We start from the raw sequence: 21,716 nt of genomic DNA, 5'->3' as shown, positions 1-21,716 counted from the left end.
AAGGCCGACATGTGAACATATCCATGAAAATGAAATGATGCTCGGTCAAGTTGAAAATTCCAGTGGTTTTCGAAATCAATGAAAAACTTTCCCTCCAGAACTGGACATATCCTGAGTATTTGAAAGTCTTCTTATAATGGACAGAATTTCTTCTGGCGTTAAGAAATTGCAGCCACATGGGCCCACCTCATCCTGTTTGAGCAAACATGCCTACCGTCAGTTCACTGTTCATTGACAGATATGTCAACAAGTTGTGACACCACCAAGTTCAAGGAGACAGCCCACAACTTGAGTCTATTCATGAACACCACACTCCAATCTTAATTTCAAAAATTTGAAAAACATACGCACCACATTTCCACGTTCACAAACACTAGAAGTCTATTCACGAACTCAACACTTCGATGCGAACTTACAAATTGAAAAATTTACCGAACACATTTCATGTTCCATGTCCATTTTCGAAACTTGACAAATGCACAGCCTTATTTCCAAGTTCGCAAATAATTTTAAGCAGGCCAAATCAAGTCCACATACCTTAACTGGTAACCGTTTGCCCCTCTATTGAAATCGGGGCATTCAATCAATGTTTATACAATGATCGGGACCGATTATATTACCTCTCTCTCAGTGAACCATTGGTCAAGAATGTTTACCGTTATCATTTCAAATCGTGATAAAGCATTATATTGTGGTTAATTAACACAGGATTCCATGCGACCTGTTCTCATTTTGACTGTAAGAAGTTCATCCATTGTGGTCTCAGGCTTTTCAAAGCGGACATTCATGTACATGATACTTGAAGAAATGTTCGCACTTGAAGCAAGCATTTATTAACGTACTCTGCGTGTATTGATTCTGTTATTAATGCTCATCTTTTGGGCCTCTGAACATCTTAGCACAGACTCATAAAAATCTATTAATAATCTCCAAGTCTGTTATCAATCGTGATTGCTGTTATCAATTATGTTGAGAACATGCCTGGCACATCTATCCGAGTTTCCACTTGTGTAACAAGGCCAACGATCAATTAACGAATTAACACGTTTCATCTATATGAAGGCTTTGTGAAACAGTGGAGGTGATAATACATTAATTAACTTCCTGTTACTTCAGGAGCAGCTAATGTGTGGAGAATTGGTTTAAAGAGATTCTATTTTTTGAAAACAAGGCTGGTATGTCCAGATAGCCAATGAGCCCAAGAAATGTATGCAGACACATTAACGTTGACATTACTCACGTATCTTAAAATATTACCAGGTTAGATTTACAGATATTAACATGTCTGACTGTTCATCCAGAGCTTGATTTGAATACCAAATGGTCTAGTCATTCATAACCTGCCAGGGTGTGTGTAGCTCTGTTCACAGGCAGGTATTTGGCTCAAAGTTTGCAGAAATTGTTACTAAAAATTCATAAATTGCAATAAGAGATTCAAAATTCATGTTGATATAGTTCTGTATTATGTGATGGCTTGGTCTAATCAACTGGTATTTCACCGATACATTAATAATCAGTACTAATAACAAATGAAAGAAGAGTGAGTGAGTGAGTGAGTGAGTGAGTGAGTGAGTGAGTGAGGGAGGTATGGTATTTTATGCAGATTCTAGCAATATTCCTCCAATACCACTATGCTACCCCAACCTAAACACGCAGGAAGGGAGAGAGGCTTTGTCAAAATGTTAAAACATTTGCAGTTTTATTTTTATATAACCCTGAGCTTGAAATGTGGCAATGAAAAATATATTGACTGACATAATTGACAACTGCCCATCTAAAGTTTGTCTGACTGTTTTATCTTTTATAAAAGATGGGGGGTCTTTTCCACAAGATGGATGTCTGTAAATAATCGAATCTGGACCTGACAATCCAGTGATCAACAGCATGAGCAGCGATCTACACAATTAGGATACAATGACATGTGTCAACCAAGTCAGAAAGCCTGACCACCCGATCCCGTTAGTGGCCTTTTTATGACAACCCGATCTTCACGGGTTTGATCCCATTTCAAATATGCTTGCCTACTACATCAAGTGTCAGGGCTCCAGATTAGGGCCGTATCGGTGTATGTACGGATAAAAAATATGCACGATACGGTAGGAAATAATTTAGAAACAGTAGCAGATACGCACCACAGCAGTGGTGTATGGTCTTAGAATCATTTACAGACGTATTTATCTGAAACAAGTATTGTTTTATTGTTTTTTTACCTGTTTACACAAGACTCTGAGAGTAGCAATGTTGTGGTGCATATATGAAACGAAAGACAAGATTCAATTCAGTACTCTAAAAGTTTTTCCAGTACTCCAATATTTAAAAAATAAGGAGTACGTACTCCTGATGTTGAAAAATTATCTGGAGCCCTGAAGCATGTTGCCTCTTGTGTCAAGCATGTGATGCTGAACACTAATTCTAATGTGTTTTGCATTTTGAAAATGTTTTAGTCATTAGCATTTCACATACATATACTTGGTAGGCAAAGCTTTTTAATGATGGTATTTGTTCACAGACTGAAGTTTCAAAACAATATCATTAGTGGGAAAGGATAAATATAACGTTTAAAGAATATTCTGAAAGGCAGGTAAAAAGTGTTCAGCGTTCCTCTGAAAAGGGCACTTTGAAAGTTATTACTCTTTGTACAAAGAAAGTGAGTGAGTGAGTGAGTAACTGATTAGCAACATAGTTACTGCTGCATAAGCAATCTTGCAGATATTGCAGCGATTCTCAGAAAGACAATTATCTGATGGTATTTAAAAAGATAGTATGCAATATTCTTCAATTTTCTTAAAATCTTAAAAATATTCCTGTTTTCACCTTCCCAGCTTACTTGTCCCCAATGAGGCATCTGCATGGACAGACAATGTGATCCTGGTCACAAATGTTAACAAGAAAGAATCAACAGGACTCGACTGGAAACGGCCAAACACTATTCTCTTCCAGTTTACACTGCTGGAATAGAACTGATGTTGCAGAGGCTGTTCAGTAACACTGACTGACTTTCCTAGAGCTAGCTAATAGAATTTGTTATCGTGGAATTAAACATTTGTGTCAGTCAGAATTGAAAATTTATCTTCAAGAAAAAGAAGCCTAAATAAGGAAAATCAAGAAACAGGGACACTGAGCATTTGTTGAGAATAATTGAAGGCATTGTTAGTGATAGCACCCGTGTGGGCTTTGATAATCAGATCTACATTTTCTAAAGATATATCTTCCAGTGTTTTTAAGGGCAGATCAATTTCATTAAATTTTTACAGATCCACACGATTTATTGTAGCCATCTGAACAAACATGAAATACTGTATTGGGAAATAATCATTTTCAGAAACATCACATCTGACTGACCACAAAAGTTGGGTGTTTAATTTAGACAATTCATTTAGGCATCAAACTTATTTTATCTGAAATAAATATGTTTTATTTTTCTCTCTCATGGCTTTTAGCATTTTGGTGGGAAAATTTATACAACAAATCATCAGGTTGGTCCTCAGTTTACTATCCATGCCAATCAGGTCTATGACTCAAAAGACCCTTGTCCACATATTTGAACCACAACATGCTCTAGCACACATGCTCTACTTAAGACTTTTCATTTTATAACCAATAAATGTAAACCAAGAACAATTGAAAAAGAAGTACTAATTTATTAATACTAGCTTCTGCAAAGACATGTCCATTAAACCAGCTGCTCCAATCAGAGATGTTTTTTTACTTGACTGACCAATCAGAATTGAGAACTTTCCAGATTCATGGTAGAATAATGAATATTCTTAATATGAGCTATTGGAATTTCCCGTATCCACTAGGTCCTTTGATTTAGTATTTCCCTTGTGGAAACCTACAAATCTGAGCCAAGGAAAGATTGGTAATAATGTTGAGAAACGATTGCTCTGAAGGGGAACAGCTGACACGATGGTGACATATTGTCCATTTCTCATCTAAGGTAGTTGTGATTACACCATCAGAAACAAATGCTTCCGGTACTCAATTCATGTTAGCTCTAGTTCGTGTTCCTTGTGATTTATCGTGTGTGATTTGAAATAATGTTGAGTGTTGCAACACTCTCAAGCAGATTGATTGATTGTAACATTAGAAAATGTTAGCATTAGAAGAATGGTTCCATGAAACCATAAACATGCACTTTAGTTGTTTGTTCTCAGAAAAAAACATTTGGAGTGGCTAGAATGCCATCAATAGAAGGCTGCATGAACAGCTTCAGAGAAAACCTGAAGGAAACTGATTTCAATAGTTTGGGTTTACAGTGAGCTGAACCAGATATAAGACAGAGTCCAGATATAGGAGTTTGGACAAGAACGGATATCTGGACTCCATCTTTTACACATTTTTTGCTTATGCACCTGAAGAAATCACTTCTATATACACTCAAAAGAATTTAACGAACGTGCAATTCTTTCATATATTTATTAGGGCTGCAACGAATACACTATGTGGCGAATATGATACATATCATGAATTTTGGGTAACGAATACGAATAATTAGTCACGAATACAATATTGTAGTTAAGTGATTGATGTACAATATGGAATGCCCATGTTGACAGTTTTGATTTGTCACTGCAATAACCAGTGATCTCAAGACACTCAAATTTGGTATGTAATAGTTATAGTCGACAGTACCATGTGCAGTCTTGGCAAACTAACATGATTTGCACTACTGCAATGCTAGTACATGTTCCATTCTTGCATATCTCACTTTGGAAAGGACATAAGGGTTCAAGTAAAACATGCTCCCTTAAAAAATCGTAAATATTCGTTAATATTCGGTTCTGGTGACCACGAATAACGAATTGAATTCATGAAGGGCTACGGTTCGATTCAGCGAATATGCGAGTGAATCGTTACAGCCTTAATATTTATAGTTAATCAGATTCACAACAGTAATGTGAATGAATTGCATGAAATAGCAGATCAATTAAACATGAATGAATCGGGTGTTCTGTAACTTTTGTTTTAGTACTTGGGAAAGTTTTGTCCTTTTCACAAGGTGGAACCTGTGATTGTGGATCTGAGTCAGCACTTACTATGTTTCTATGCTTGTCAGTATCATACTCGTGGGTTTCTAGTGACTCATAGTACAAACAGTGTATACTGAAGCAAAAACGTTAGAGATCATCAATATTTGGGGACATATTTATCTCCATATTGTCATTTTCCAGAACTTGTCTGGTTCAACACCCCTGAAGATCCAGGATATAACTGATCTTCAGTAACCCATGCTCCGCAAGAGGCACTAACAGGATCAGGTGGTCAGGCTCGCTGACTTGGTTGACACATGTCATCGTATCCCAATTGTGTAGATTGATGCTCATGCTGTTGATGAGAAGAAACACCAGAAATGGGCTTCACACATTGTACCCATTAGGGGAATCAAACCTGTGTCTTAGGTGTACACTTTAGCAACTAGGCTACCTCACAGCCCCTTTAACACAGCCTGTAGGATTAGTATGCAGTTACATTGGACGTAACAAAGTTTGATATATCTAGTTTCAGTTATCTATATAATCTTACACTAAACACACCCTCTAAAACATAGATTCACCTCCTATAATTTCATTCAAAGCCAGCTAGATCAAAATGCTGCTATACACAGGTCTTCCTTACTACAGCAACATTGATATGCACAGGCTTGCGCCTCTATTGCCTTTTGTTTAACACATTTAACACAAATGTAATATTTCCCATATCAAACAAACCCTCTATATTCTTAACACTTCTGGCAAAGTCATGACATACGCTTATACAGTATTAACAAGAAGCCAAATTTATCATTACACATTAATACATATTTAAATACATTCATTTGTACTCTAATCATAAGAAGTGAGTGAGTATTAGTATATGGTTTTACCAGCAATATCAAGGCGGGGGACACCAGAAATGGGCTTCACACATTGGACCCATGTGGAGAATTGAACTCGGGTCTTTGATGTGATGAGCGAACGCTTTAACCACTAGGCTACCCCATCGCCCCTTTAAAAAACGACTTAATTTTTGGGGAAGATGATTTTCTATAGTCACATGACAAAAAATTCTTTTATAAAATTCTTTTGATCAATATCCTCCCTATACTATTATGATGTACCATTTAATTTCATAGATCATTTTAAGTTTTCCGCTGAGGAAATACATACATGTATTCCATTTACAACTCTTTCTTAAAGCTTAAAACAACATCTCCAGCTTGCAGCATTAGTTTACACTAGCTGTGTCCAGCAAAACAAATCACTTTCTCCCCTTACAAAGAGGAATATATATGCAATAACAATCATTATTAAAGAAGATATATCCACACACATCTATTAGACAGATAAACTAAAACCTCACTTTTCTTCAGAATATGCAATCTAATAAGAAGTTTCAGAAGATAGAAGCAATCATGTATCCAAGATTAACACCAACACATATTGCAGTCTACTTTATTAAAGTAATTGCTAAGTTACCTGCATGGATCTTTTATTCCATCCAAGAGACAGGCAGATAAATGCCACCAATCTGGTCTTAGAGTGTATATAGACAGGACCTTCCAAGAAGGGTTATTTCATTAACCTAAGGCTTCTAATTCAGTAACTCAGCATAGTTTATTTGAACTGACAGCCCTCACATGTAGAGCAGAGGAAATATCTATGACTTAATAAATGAGCATTCAAAGCATTATCAATGCAATACTTGCCCTGATAAAAATCTTTACCATGAATTGATGCATCCAAACATCCATAACATTTCAATCAAATGAGCACTTACCTTATCAGATTTCCCAACTAAATCATCAGCACGAAAAGTAACACTTTTTCGCTGCGGTTTTCCTATTTTCCTATCCATGATTAATGTTGTGTGGACTTTTCCCAATCGTTCACATGCTTCCCTTCAGGAAACATATCATACTTTAACCCGATAGTCCCATTTACATGGAACAAATTAACCAAAACAAACCGCCCTGAACACAAGCTGGTCCGGGGAATGGAACTGGCTGCGTAGGTTCCGAGCCAACTCGGCAAATCTTGAGAATCATGGATGATTGATTGGTAACGAGCGAGCGTTCTGATCCATTACAAACACACATCCCTAGAAATTTATTCAAGTCGTGTGATTTCGTAAAGCTATAGACTGCCATCATAGCACTGACTGTTATCCACAAACCCCAATAATCAGTTCCAAAGGCTGCAGTAAAAGTTAAAGGAGCTCTAACTCTGGATTTCCATAGTTGTAACATTTAAAGGTGTTCTGACCTTAGAAAAACATCAGTAACATTTAAAGGACTTAACTCTTTTTCAGCATTGGAGTCTAAGTAAAAATAGAGTTCATCTAGGATCTGAAATATTTGAGAGATAAAGTTATTGTCATAAATGGAACAGAGTTTGACAGCCATTTTATTGGTGTCAAAAGTAAGAGATTCTCTGACTCATTGTTAACATTAGTTGGGTGAGTTTAATGTCTACCCACAGATCAATAGGACTGTAAGAGCCAGGATAGACAGTAATCTTGCTAAGTGTATCAGCAATGCGTGAATCTGCATTAAAGCAGCATTTCCCCCCAATACTTTCTGATCATCATGATCCAGTCATCATAATTTCAACATAAAATCATCATCTTTCGAACATTCTGGTTCTTGAGTTCATCATAATCATCATCATCATCATTTGAATGCTCAGTATCTTGAGACTCATCATCCATGAATGAAAGGACTTGAGATGAAATGCCCATGTAGTTTGGGAAAGAAATCAATTTTGCTGTTATTTGTACAAAGCCACAACATACACTTTTTAATTTTTCATATGTGTTGGGATATTTGTAATTTCAATATGTGACTATTGACCAACATGTGCAGTAGACCTGGGGCTGAATATAAACTAAACCTTACCCAAGTGTAAGGGATGGTTTGCAGAAAGCAGGCGGTGGGGTAGCCTTGTGGTTAAAGAGTTAGCCGAAGCTCTTGGTTTGAGGTCCGATGTGGGTAGACTGTGAGAAGTTCATTTCTGGTGTCCCCTGCCATGATTTTGCTGGAATACTGCTAACAATGGCATAAAACCGTACTCACTTTCTGCTTACTTGCAGAATCCTCCCAAATACTGGATGAGTGAAACAGTGAATAAGTGATAATTGCTAAATGCTGCATCAGCAATCTTGGAGCTATCTGTGGCAAGACAAAAGAATGAGTGACTCCCTCACAACATTACATTCAACAATATTCCATCTTTCCTGGACCAGACAAACCAGAAATTGTCTTGCTGTGATTACACACATTGTAAATACCAGATCTTCACCAGATCTTCATCCTCATCCTACAGGAGGTAGCCTAGTGGTTCAAGTGTTCACTCATCTTGTCAACGAGCCGGGTTCAATTCCCCATAGGGGTACAATGTGTAAAGCCCATTTCTGGAGTCCTAGCTGTGATATTGCTGGAATATTGCTAAAAGTGGTGTAAAACCACACTCATTCACTCACTCACTCTACAGGCATGGGGTGCTTGAGTAGGACATATATGGATACATAATTTTTCAGTATTCACTGATGATGCTGAATTTCCACAGAAGTTTATCATCATGAAAGCAGCAAAATGGCATGTAACATCTTTTTTAGGAATCACAAATGTATTTTTTGTAACAAACTTCCCCTCAATCTTTCATGACTGGTAATTTCTTCTGATCCTGGCTCATTCAAGCCTCATCATCCTCGGTAGTAATCACGTGGTATAAAACCAATATATTCCTTGAACGATAATCAAACCGTAATATGTTCTATAAAAGCCAGTGTGGATTCGATTTTATTGTTTCAAACTGTGTACACCCTACTGTTACTATATCAGCATACAGAACATTAAGTTTAATGCCTTACCTAAACTATATGCTCTTTCAAATATCCATCCATGGCCAATAATCATGAACATCATTCACACATCACATCAAACTATAGCTATACCGTTGTCCATATCATATTACAATAAGAAGTCAAAATAAGCAAATCAGAAGCATCAAATTTATTGCACAAATCCAATCTTACCACTTCAGAATCTGGACATCAAATCTCATACACACAGGAATTTCCCAATTCTAAAAACGTTTGTTTTCCAAAGCCCATCATTTTTCAAGTTGTTCTTATTCCATTTGTAAAGGTCAATCATAACTCACATGCGAAAGGAAAATCACATCCACAGTTGCCCATACAAAGATCAATTCATCATGATGCATGGACTCTCACTAGATGGGATCTGTTCCCTTTCATGAAACACGCTATCACTAAAACTAAAAATATATGCAGACACAGAGCTCCAGATAAGATTAAGCTCATGTGGGTACTGTACCCACTGTATTTTTTGGAGTGGGTATTATGAATGTTTCATTATGAGTGACCCTCTCTCAGGTAGTCACTTGTACGCGTAACGGGGGACCGTCTCGCGTACATGTTACGTCCTCTACTGTTCATTTTCCGTTACACACTGCTTTCAAATATGTGCGTATTTCAGTCATTTTACTCTCAAGTATTATGTTATTGAGAAAGTTGACTAAGCAGGTATGTCCTGCCTTATGCCATACCTAATCAAAACCAACTTAAGTATAACGGAAATGATTTCATAAAAAAATCACTCATCCTATACTGACAATATAACAATAGTCCTATACTAACAGTACAACTTGATAGCAATCGATGTCTTTTTCATTACGCAATTGATTTTTATAAATATATTCCGTACGCATTTGTTTTAAACTTTTTGCGTATCTAACATTTTAAATGCGTAATTGGTACCCAACAATTATTTTTCAATGCGTAATTGGAAATTATCTATGCATATTTTACCCGGATATGCAGCTTATCTGGGCCTCTGAGACATGAAGACGAAAACAAGAAAGTGGGCACAAGCATCCCAATGGTCTGGAAGGTCCACCAGGATTAAGTGAGTGAGTGAGTATGGTTTTACACTAGTTTTAGCAATATTCCAGCAATATCACGGCACGGGAAACCAGAAATGGGCTTCATACATTTTACCAATGTGGGGAATCGAACCCAGGTCTTCGGCGTCACTTAACCACTAGGCTACCCCCACCCACCACCAGGATTAACTGGACAGCCCTTGCAGCTCCACTGACCACTGGGCATTAATTCAAATAACAGCTTCACTATGAACATCATCACTGTTATCATAATATGCCATGGACCCGTGAAGGTCCGGACTAGAATTGATCTTCAGTAACCCATGCTTGTCATAAGAGGCAACTAACAGGATCAGGTGGTCAGGCTCATTCACCTGGTTGACACATGTCATCTGTTTCCCCATTGCGCAGATCTATGCTCATGATGTTGATCACTGGATTTTTAGTCCAGACTCGATTATTTACAGACTGCCGCCATATAGATGGGATATTGCTGAGTGCGACGTAAAACAAAACTCACTCACTCACCCATAAAATGCCATGGATAAATATGACGCAACTTAAAATTGTAATTCACATCCTTCCATCACCTTTGAGAGAAACAGTCTGTAAAACAACAGACCACCCTGAGTTAAAGAATTAACGTTAATCCAGTAGAGAATACAATTTGCAAGCCATAATTTCATTTGTAACTGAAATAACTCAATCGTACGAATCAAGAAGGAAACAAAATGTCCGAAGTATTGGAAGCATGCCATTGCTAATGGGTTAAAGTTTGAGAAGTCACTGACATCTTTCCATGGCCTGCGGTAAATCTGATAAAACCACAGACCAGGATTACAGTCTCTATTGACTTTTTCTTCCATCATGAGAAAATTGGTTTACTTAGCGCCTGACAAATGTAACAAATATATGTAAGACATGCTATTTATCGTTAGTTACCATGAAAAACAATTTTAATCTGATACATTATACCATGTGATCACTTTCTGATGCAATAAGAACTTGAAAAACATAACACATATTATTATAATAACTGTGATAAATTGAATTTTGGAACAGTATTCATATATTTCAAGCTTCCAGGAAGCTAATTAAATCAGTAAAATCAAGTTTTATTTAGAACCATGAAATACTCTTCATGTGACTAGGGTTGAGAATGAGATTTCTCCAAGAAAGGTGATTAACAAGTACGAACTAGGAATGTTTAAGTGTATCCCTTCAAAGTTTTCAGAATGTGAGTGGTGAGTGAGTGAGTGACTTTTTACTCCGCTTTTAGCAATATTCTATCAATATCACCAGATAAGGGCTTCACACATTGTACCCATGTGGGGATTCAAACTTGGATCTTCAGCATGACAAGCGGACGCTTTAACCACTTGGCTACCCCACAGCCCCATTTCAGAATGTGAGTGACTGCATGCTGTTTTATGACATGCATCAAGCCACTGCTGTATCAGGCAATTACCAATCACTGAAGCCATGAGCAACTTTTCTACACATTCACACAATCAGCCAAGTCAACAAACCTGACCATCCAAACCTCAGTTGGTTCATGCAAAACTACTGGGGACCTATTCTGCTGCAGAAGCTCCACAGGTACACTAGCATGTAGTTGGTATCTATTCTGCCATAGAAAACCACAATGAGGCAAAAGTGGGACATATTCTCCCCTGAATGTCCACAGGAGAGATGCATAGGATATGATCTGCCCTGGAATCCCAGTGGGGTGAGTGAACAAGAGTGTGAGAGTGAGTGAGTTTAGTTTTACACCTCTTTTAGCAATATCCATCGGGGACACCAGAAATAAGTTTCACACATTGTACCCATGAGGGGAATCGAACCCGGGTCTTCGGCGTGACAAGCGAATGCTTTAACCACTAAACTACCCCATGACCCAAGACAAGCATGACAGATATTCTGCACTACAATCCCGACAGGGAGACAAGTATGGACATATTCTCTCCTCGAATGTCCACAGGAAGACAAACATTGGATATGGTTTACCCTGGAATCCCAATGGGGAGACAAGCAGGAGTGATATTCTGTACTAAACTCCCAACAAGGAGATGGAAGGGACATATTCTCCCCTGGAATGTCCACAGGAAGACAAGCATGGTAAATGGTTTACCCTGGAATCCCAATGGGGAGACAAGCATGAGGCATATATTGTCCCAAAATCCCACATTGGGAAACAAACTTGGGATGCATTCTGCCATAGAATCCCCATGGGGTTACAAGCATGAATCATATACTCATGCAGCCATAGAATCCTCAAAAGGAATCAAGCATTGATCTATTCAGCATGGAATTCCTGTATGGCAAGGCTTATTGAGGACAAGTGAAACTGCATATACATGAAACCTAATCACATGGGCCGCAAGTTTATGGTTAGCACTAGCTGTGACTGCCCTGTGATGTAATAAATTCAAATACAAGCTGATTGGTTGGTGTGGCGATTCATGATGTATTACCCAAAGTCACAGCAATTTCAAGAAGCAATCTTCCACCTGCTGCAAGGTCATCATGGGGGGCTCAGTCCAGCTTATAAATATTGTGTTTAATGTGTAACAATGAAATGTAAGAAAGTTATTCCAACAAAACCAACAATAACACAGTCCTTTCACATGTATTGATTTTTACCAAATGTCAAACAAGATCCCAACAGGAATTCAAATTGTTGGCCTTTTATGAGTATGTTGTCATGTTTATATTCACAAGTAATAATATCTCTCCGTTATCGGCTATACAATGTTTTTCTGAGGACCAGCTAAGCAAGTTTTGACAAACTTTACTGCAAGTGGTTACTGAGGTGAAAAGGTCACTAGTATCACATGATACAAGGCAACTAAATGGGAATTGCCCATTGTAACTGTGTAATTATAATCGACTGCATGGATTCCTGCAATAGCTATCAACCACAGAGTTTGTCTAAGGTCTAGTATTTCCAGTATGTTCTGGTTGTACACATCCAGATTCACAGAGAGAACTTACTCAATTCCTTAACTGATTAGTTAAATATATAATAGTTAATGAGGACACTTTTACAAAGAGCATTCACATCGAGACTAGTTGAGTCTCTGCTATAGTCTGTTTGCAGTGAAAACGTACCGGTGAATTTCACTTTAAACAAAAATGTAAATCGAATACAGTGAAATTAAGACTGCAAACCCTCATAATTCTACCTTGCCAATTTAAAAATTAAATCTTAGAAATAAGTTGTTTAACAAACGATCATTGTTTCAAATCGCTTATATTGGTTTGTATTACAAGGGGTCAAGCGCAGTAGTTGGAACAGTGAAACAAATGCACGTGCGGTGCGTGATGAGCGTTAACTTAGACCAACCCTCCTTGTTCTCGATGTTTCATTTAATGTGCATACCCCCTTGTAATACAAACCAATAAACCGATTTGAAACTATGATCGTTTGTTAAACAACTTTTATCCTAAGTTGAATAAAAATCTGAGATTTCAATTTTGAAATGGCAAGGTAAAATTATGAGGATTCGCAATCTTAATTTCTCTTTATTTGATTTACATTTTTGTTTAAAGTGAAATTCATCGGTACATTTTCACCGCAAACAGACTATAGACCTGGGAAAGCAGCTTCAACCGATTCCTGAGTTGAAGCTGGGTACTTGTGGTCTCATGACAATAACAAAGAACACAGTAACACTACAAGTCACTAAGGTTTCACATTTCTTTCTGACTATGCACACAATCCTTTGACTTTCCATTGACTTGTTTGAGTAAATATAAATCTTCCAAGGGCTTAGTGTATACACGATCAGATTGTGTGTCTAAATAGTTTCGTTAGGGATTCCACAAATTCCCACATCTGACTTCTTGTAACTACTTATGAGACCTGAGAGGGTGTGTGGGTTGCTAGTAGGATGTCAGGCATCAGGGTGTTATGTCTTGTTCCATAACTAGTTTCTGTGTAGCTGTAATATTGCTGACAGCAATATTTCAGCAGTATCAAGATGGGTACCCCAGAAATACTTCACAAACTGCACACTGCATCCTGCTGCAGAGCCTCAAGGAAAAAAGTTATAGTTTTGTGTTCTCAGCTTTTGTTACAACCCAATATAAAACAACAGCTGAAATGTCTGAAAAAATACCATATTTGGTTGAGTTGAGTTGGGAATATGGAAATATTACTGAATATAATTCCTTGTCTCATTGATGTCACCGTTTCTGAATGAACTTGAAGATTTCTTTCTTTGTATGTTCCCTTGAATGGTAATGAAAAGATTAGGCAGACATTGCAAACTGGATCTTTGTATGATAATCAGACCATTTTGAAATATTCTGGCTCCAACAGAAATAGTTTTAATGGATCTCACAACAGACAAACCATGCAAGATAGGAAATATGAAATGATCAACCGAGTTTTGCTTGGATCAAACTGCCATTAAAACAGTGACTGAATGCTGTACGTATAATTCACGAAGCCAAAGCAATATTTTCCAATCTCTACTCAACGAGAGTCATCAGGAAGCTAGTTTATTCATGTATGAAACAATGGTTTCTGGCAACTACGATGCAGACCTGTGATTACCCAGCATGCTTTGTGGCTCTAAATGTGAAGCTAATCATCGACTACAGGTGATCTGGAATGTCTGCACAGAATCACCAGACAATCCAGTCAGGAAGCACACTCGCCTATCTGAATTCCATCAGAAATATTGACGTTTGGTTACCTTAGGACAAGACAAAATGAAATCTGATGCCTATCTATACATAGCCATTATAAACTCTTTTGATGCTTCACTCATATCGAGAATACTTAGAAGAAAGCCTCTCATCTCCAAGAACAATTAAGTATGTCCAGAAATATTACTCAGACGAACTGCTTAAAAAACAATTTCATGAGAAATTATTACACTTCAAACATGGACATTTCTAAAACTTGCAATTGTTAAAAGCCAATTTTCATACCAGGACAATCCAGGAATAGAAATATCTGAGGAGGCTTTTCATGAGCTGTATCCCTCAGCATCCGTACATCAAAAACTCCTCCAAATAAGGAAAAAGTAGACATGTTTGGATATGCGACATAGTTTTGCCTATCTACTGGAAATATCCACACCAACCTATGCTGGACATAGGAGGCAACTACCTGGACTGGAAAGTCAGGCTTGGTGATGTTGCTGATTGTGAGTGAAGTTTTACTCCGCTTTTAGCTATATTCTACAAATATAAGACCTGTGGACACTAGAAATTGGCTTCACACATTGTACCCATCTTGGGTATCGAACTCAGTTCTTCGTCATGACAGGCTTTAATCATTATGCTATACATCGCTCCTTCAGTTAATTGTGTCAACTTACCAGATGGCATGGGACATTCATATCAATGATTAGACTGTCTGGTTCACACTCAGTAATCTACATGTAGCGGTCACTCAGCTGTAATGTTGCATAGATCGATACTCATGATGTTGATCACTGGATTGTCTGGTCCAGACTTGATTATTTGCAGGCTGCTGCCATAGAGATGGAATAATGCTGAGTGTGGTGTAAAAAAAAAAAAAATGCAAAGTAATGAGTACTGCACAACTAAAACAACAGAAATGCATTCTTCCAGTGCTGTCTGTCAATAAAGTAGCAGATGTCTTATAGCACTGATCATATCCTTCCTTCTGGTGTTTTTTTCCTTATTTTATTGGGAGGAAGGATTTTTTGTTGGCTTTTGTTTGTTTGGTTTTTGTGGTTTTGTGTGGAGTGTGTGTGTGTGTGTGTGTGTGTGTGGGGGTCGGGTCAATTTCATTTACATCTCGTTTAACTTAAAAGAGTATTTAGTTGTGTTATTTATCAAGCTGGAAGATTCTACTCAAATTATGTTTAATGTTGAAACACCATGAGCATAATAAACATTGAACAAGCATTGTCACTAAGGTGACATAATCCCCCGTCGCAAATTATCAAATCAAACTTAGAAAGTAATGAAAGTTTAACCCCCTGGCTGACGAGTTTTTTTTCAGGCGCACATTTTCATACCCTTTGAAAAGTGAACGTTGTGCAAGAATTGCGCTTGCTTGGTGCTGGATCTACGTACGGCTATAAAATTACACAGAAATGTAGAATATTAAATTTGCTATCCGTTGGTATAAATATAAGTGCAACTACCTTGGCGGTTTGAGAAATAGACCTTGCTAAATGTTGTCCAAATTTTTGTTATGCGTTAAAACAGTAAATTTCTCCGCTTTTATCGGCGCACCGATAAAAAGCACTGTGCTACGAATTTTTAATGGGGCATCTTTATGGAAAGTGTGAGCGAAGAAAATACAGCCTGATATCTGAGCGACATAAGTGTATATGAATTGGGTTTATGTGCTTGTGCATAACGTTATCACGCTCAACATTAAAAATGACTCGCAATAAATGTCAAAAATGTATTTTCTTCTATGACGTCAAAAGCGGCGACAGAGAGGTCATACGATATAATGATAAGGGGCATAATTCCGTTATGCGTAACACTAGGTCAATGTAACCCAGATCACTTGGAGAGAATTTGTTGTGGATCTGGACGCTATATTTTCGTTATTTTATATTCATGGTGAACCAAACTATTCCAATTCAAAGTTCCCAATGTGTGAGCCGGATGCACGCTTTGGTAGTTTCACAATTTATAAGAAAAGATGACAACGTATTACATGTGAAAGCATGTAATAGCGATTTGAATGGCCCTATCCGATATATAAGTTAGTTCTTAGATTCCCATATTCTCCTGTTTGTGTAGATGTAATTTGACTAATTTTGCATCGTTATTACCAGAGTACTAGCCATATCTTCAAATGTAACGAAATTGCTGAAAATAATACAACATTTTAGTTGACGTCATTGCTTGTTTTATGCATTTTGCGACGTCGGAAAGTGACGACATTGGTATTCTGATTAGTATATATCTCACCTAATTTCCATTAATTGTGTGAAAGGTCTCGGCTTCTACGTCAGAATTAACACTCTTTAGACAAAACATAAAATGACTGATTTTTCCATTTAAATAGTGTCCTGAATATATCAACAATTAGACAGTTTGACAGCGTATCTTATCATGAGCAACACACGCACCTGTTTGGCATCAATTTAACGTAAATGAAAAATAACAATTCACAACACCTGAATATTTTGTTTAGGATAGGAATTTACTTTATTTATGATTATGCAGCTATTTCTCTTCATACGTATGCAATGGAAGATGCAAAAAAGATAGCTTTTTATATATGGAACTAGTACGTAATATATATTAGAATATGGATGTAAGATTTGTCCAAATTAAGACATGACATGCTTTTCACATTTTTAAACAATTTTCGTATAAATATAGTTAGAGTTTGATATCCTGTCATCACAATATTTTTAAATCGAATATGAATTGATTATATTATCGAAAACAATGATAGTGAATCATAAAACGTTTCCGACAAACGCGCACCTTGCCAATCAATTTACATCATTGTTTTCTCTATAAAACGACACAAAAATGTGCAATGAACAAGACATTTCCTTTAAATGTGTGTGCATATACATTTCATAACATACATAAATCATTTTCATTAAATATTATCAGTTTTACTTATAAGGTTTAATCAAATCGCCATTCATTAACCTGTTCATGTGAAACTGCAATATTAGTTCAAATGCATTGAATATTGTACATCATAGGAACTAAAGTTATGGCTACGTTTGATCTTCTAACACTTGTGTAAAGGTTTAGAAAAAGGTGTACTGCACTAAATTTCAATTTCTTATGTACATATTATTCAAACAATCAAAACCTTTCAAAGAATAAAACACCGTAAACCCTATATGCATGTATGATATGATATTTGACAAGGCTAAATGTAGATACTGAGGTCAGTTTCATGAAAAAGTACCTGAACTATCCGCAAAATATACATTATAATACTGACAGTGTAATCGGAAGGATTGGGCGATTGTGTTTACTCTTGTTCAACCGACCTTCACCTCAAAGAAATTGCCTAATATGTACAACAATGTTGACATATGACATCATAACCGATGACCTATTTCTTACAAAATGGCGGCTTTGCTGACAAGGGTACACAGGATTTTGCGAGGACCCTTCCACTGATTCAGGGATCGTTTGTACATAAATATGAGATGTAAGTAATCAGAATGATTCTGACAATCTGTGTATTGTTATATGTTTTTATCGTTTTCACTATACGTAAGAGAAAAGGACAGAAATGCTGATAATTACCGTTGTCGTTCTGCGTGATTTGGCGTCAGTCATGGCGTCACGCTGCACGGAAACTTTGACAATTTCTTATGAATTATCAAATCATTGCATTGTATCTATTTATAATTTCCTATTTCTTACTACGATACTCTTTCCATGCATATTCAAAAGGTATTGAGCTATTGCAAGCTATGAATAGACGGATGAATGTTGGAAAATTTCAGAAAATGCTACGCAGTGTAAAATCGAATTTGTCTTTGTTTTTACGTTTCGAACCAAGCGTGAGTCTTTCGAGCACAGCGTTCGTTTTCACATCCAATATGTTTCGATCTCATTTTATCTAGACAGTTGGTATTGGTGACACAGACCAGTTGCAATTTGATTCTAAAATGTATGGGAATTCAGTGATGCATTTTTGAAGCTGAATATGAAATATCGTTGATGTAATAAGCGTCTCAATACCGGCCTTCGCGAAGCGTGATTTTGTAAACACTATCCAATATGGCGGAAAGCGCTCTCGGCGTTAATGGAAGTGCATTTTCGAAAACATCCCAACCGATTCTATATTCATCGACAGCGTTTCAGAATTATAATTAAGCGGTTTCATGTAAAACTGATATCAGTGATCATGAATAGGTTAGTTTTGAAATTCAGTACTCCCAGGAATTATCCGATTTTCACATTTCAAAACATACAGCAAATAACGCTGTGAATCGCTATTTCATACTGTGTCAAAAATGTCGCCATTTTTGATGAAGCCTATTTTGAAAGGTCATTTTCAGCACTTGAGCTTTGTCTAAAATAATAGTGGATGGTATCAAGAAACAGGACATTTCCCGCAGAATTCGAAACTGTGAAGTGTATTTGTGTGCGTGGGATATTTTGATTTTTATTGGACTTCAAATTGAGGGTTGAAGGGGAAGGACATATATGTCCCTGTGGCATCCAGGGGGTTAAGATGAAGTTAAATGTCAACAAAAACATGACCAGTCAACCTGTCTTGAGATCTTGCTCTTTAGTTGTTCAAACACACACATATTTTCAAGACTGACTTTGACCTTGACATGAATGTCATAGTGTATGAAATATGCAAAAATTGTACTAAAGAAGTTGCTTATTGAAAAACATTCAAGGAAAGTCTTTAAAGCCTATGAAGAAAATCCAGTGAACTGTTCTTGAAATATCTTGCTGACAATCCAGGTTAACATGCTGAAATCTTCAACGTGTCGTCCTAACCCTGAAAATTATGTGCAGGTCACCAAAATTTACTGGGCCCTAGGCCTTCCCTAGATGAAGCTTGGTGTCAAATATGAAGAAAATCCAGTGCATATTTTTTGTGATATCTTGCTGACTATCTTAACATGAAATTTAACATGCTGAAATCTTCAAAGTGTCTCTGTGACCTTGAAAATTAAGTGATGTTCACCAAAATCGACTGGGCCCTCCGCCTTCCCTGGATGAAGCTTGGTGTCAAATATGAAGAAACTCCAGTGAATGGTTCTGGAGGTATCTCGCTGACAAGCACAACATGCAGGTTAATATGCTGAAATCTTCAAAGCATCTCTATGACATTGAAAATTACGTGAAGGTCACCAAAACTGACAGGGACCTGCGCCTTCCCTAGATAAAGCTTGGTGTCAGATATGAAGAAAATCAAGTGAATGGTTCTTGAGATAGCTTAACATGCAGGTTAACATGCTGAAATCTTCAAAGTGTCGCCATGACCTTGAAAATTAAGTGAAGGTCACCAAAATCGACTGGGGCCTGCGCCTTCCCTAGATAAACCTTGGTGTTGAATACCGGTATGAAGAAAATCCAGGGAACGGTTCTTGAGATAGCTTAACATGCAGGTTAACATGCTGAAATCTTCAAAGTGTCGCCATGACCTTGAAAATTAAGTGAAGGTCACCAAAATCGACTGGGCCCTGCGCCTTCACTAGATAAACCTTGGTGTTGAATACCGGTATGAAGAAAATCCAGGGAACGGTTCTTGAGATAGCTTAACATGCAGGTTAACATGCTGAAATCTTCAAAGTGTCGCCATGACCTTGAAAATTATGTGAAGGTCACCAAAATCGACTGGGCCCTGCACCTTCCCTAGATAAAGCTTGATATTGAATATGAAGAAACTCCAGTAAACGGTTCTTGAGATAGCTTAACATGCAGGAAAAACGTTAAAGTCCCCTTGTGACCTTGAAATGAAGGTCAAGGTCACCAAACCTGACTTGGGCCTTTCTTATACTGTGATGAACCTACGTACCAGATATGAAAAGAATCTAGTGAACGGTTCTTAAGATATTCCAATTCGTACGTACGGACGGACGGAGCCTAATACTATATCCCCCGCCGTGTGTTTACTGCTCCATACAAGAAACTGTAGTTGAGCAAACTCCTCATTTGCGAAGTCAATATTTCCATCCTCACTTTTCTGTCAATATTCTTCACTTGGCAAATCAGTACCACAAAGCTATCTAATGCTCAGTGGAAGTGCTAGCAATTCATTAGATTACCCAACCTGTGGCAAATCCAGAGGTTCGTTAAACAGTTCAAGTCGAAAAAGTGCAGAATCTTCCTGTAATCAGAATTCTAGACAAAGGTCAGCATAATAACTCCTTCTTGTGTATGATGCGAGGCAAGACGTGTATGCTACTGTGAATGAGAAGTTAAGCTTATCTCCGGTCTGCAGCTGTTAAACATAGACACCAGGGATACCTAAATATTATATTAAACCATTAAAAAGTAATCAGAAATAGACACTTATTTCTACTCAAAATTAGGAACAGCACATACTCTTAAACTGACTGACTGACTGAGTTTTGGTTTTACGCCGCTTTTAGCAATATTTCAGCAACATCACGGCGGGGGACACCAGAAATGGGCTTCACACATTGTACCCATGTGGGGATTCGAACCCAGGTCTTCGGCGTGACGAGCCAACGCTTTAACCATTAGGCTACCCAACCGCCCTACTCTTAAACTAACACTTAGTCTCTGAATATAATTTTGATAGTAACAAACAAACCCATTTAAATTGAAAAGGAGCCCTAGGGAGACCTGAAACTGAGGAAATCTAGACTTGTTTCATTTAGAGCTTTATCATTGCAGAGAGGAATAGGGAAGAGGGAAAATAATGTGGTTCGGGGACTGTGAGGCAGATTAGACATACCCTCTGCATAATGTTCATGATCCTTAGTTTCGAAGTCAACATGGTTGTTGTAGTACACAAATATACTACAAATAAATCCTAACTTTTACAGATAATAAACAAAATCTACACAACAGAAAATCTTTTTTCAAACTTCACTTTCACATGTCTCATAATATATCATTTTATATATTATTATTACTAACAAACATATAATAAAATTTGATAGTGCTAACAGCATCAAGTTTTATACAATTTGATACTGAGAAAAACAAATCAACTTTGAAATGATACACACTGATACAGAATCAAGTGTATCATGTATCATATGAATCGAATCTTGACTTTCAAGGGTCCATCCCCAATGTTGTGTTATGTTTGTAATGTGCAGGTGCCAGAGAACTGGTAGCAGTAAATCTTTTCACCACTTCTTGGAATCCAAAGACAGCAAAATTAATCATTTTAAATGTAATGACTGG

The 21,716-nt window shown here is 37.3% G+C and overlaps 1 protein-coding gene across 5 annotated transcripts in view; it reads right to left on the bottom strand.

The window, feature by feature from the left end:
• LOC124286543 (four and a half LIM domains protein 2-like) overlaps positions 1-21,716 on the bottom strand; it is a 170,537-nt gene that overhangs the window by 108,059 nt on the left and 40,762 nt on the right. The window contains exon 1 of one of the 5 annotated variants that reach the window (XM_046722910.1): positions 6,760-6,852. The exons of the other annotated variants lie outside the window; for them this stretch is intronic. Coding sequence (XP_046578866.1) covers positions 6,760-6,837 — 78 coding nt within the window. The 5' untranslated portion in view covers positions 6,838-6,852. Of the gene's footprint in view, positions 1-6,759; positions 6,853-21,716 lie in introns of those variants that run through there. 5 annotated transcript variants of the gene reach the window in all.

The sequence above is a fragment of the Haliotis rubra genome, unplaced genomic scaffold, assembly GCF_003918875.1.
Source record: "Haliotis rubra isolate DU_JTF1 unplaced genomic scaffold, ASM391887v1 Scf386, whole genome shotgun sequence".
Classification (NCBI taxonomy): domain Eukaryota; kingdom Metazoa; phylum Mollusca; class Gastropoda; order Lepetellida; family Haliotidae; genus Haliotis; species Haliotis rubra.
Note: the sequence above shows the minus strand (reverse complement) of the source record. Positions and strands in the feature narration are given on the sequence as shown.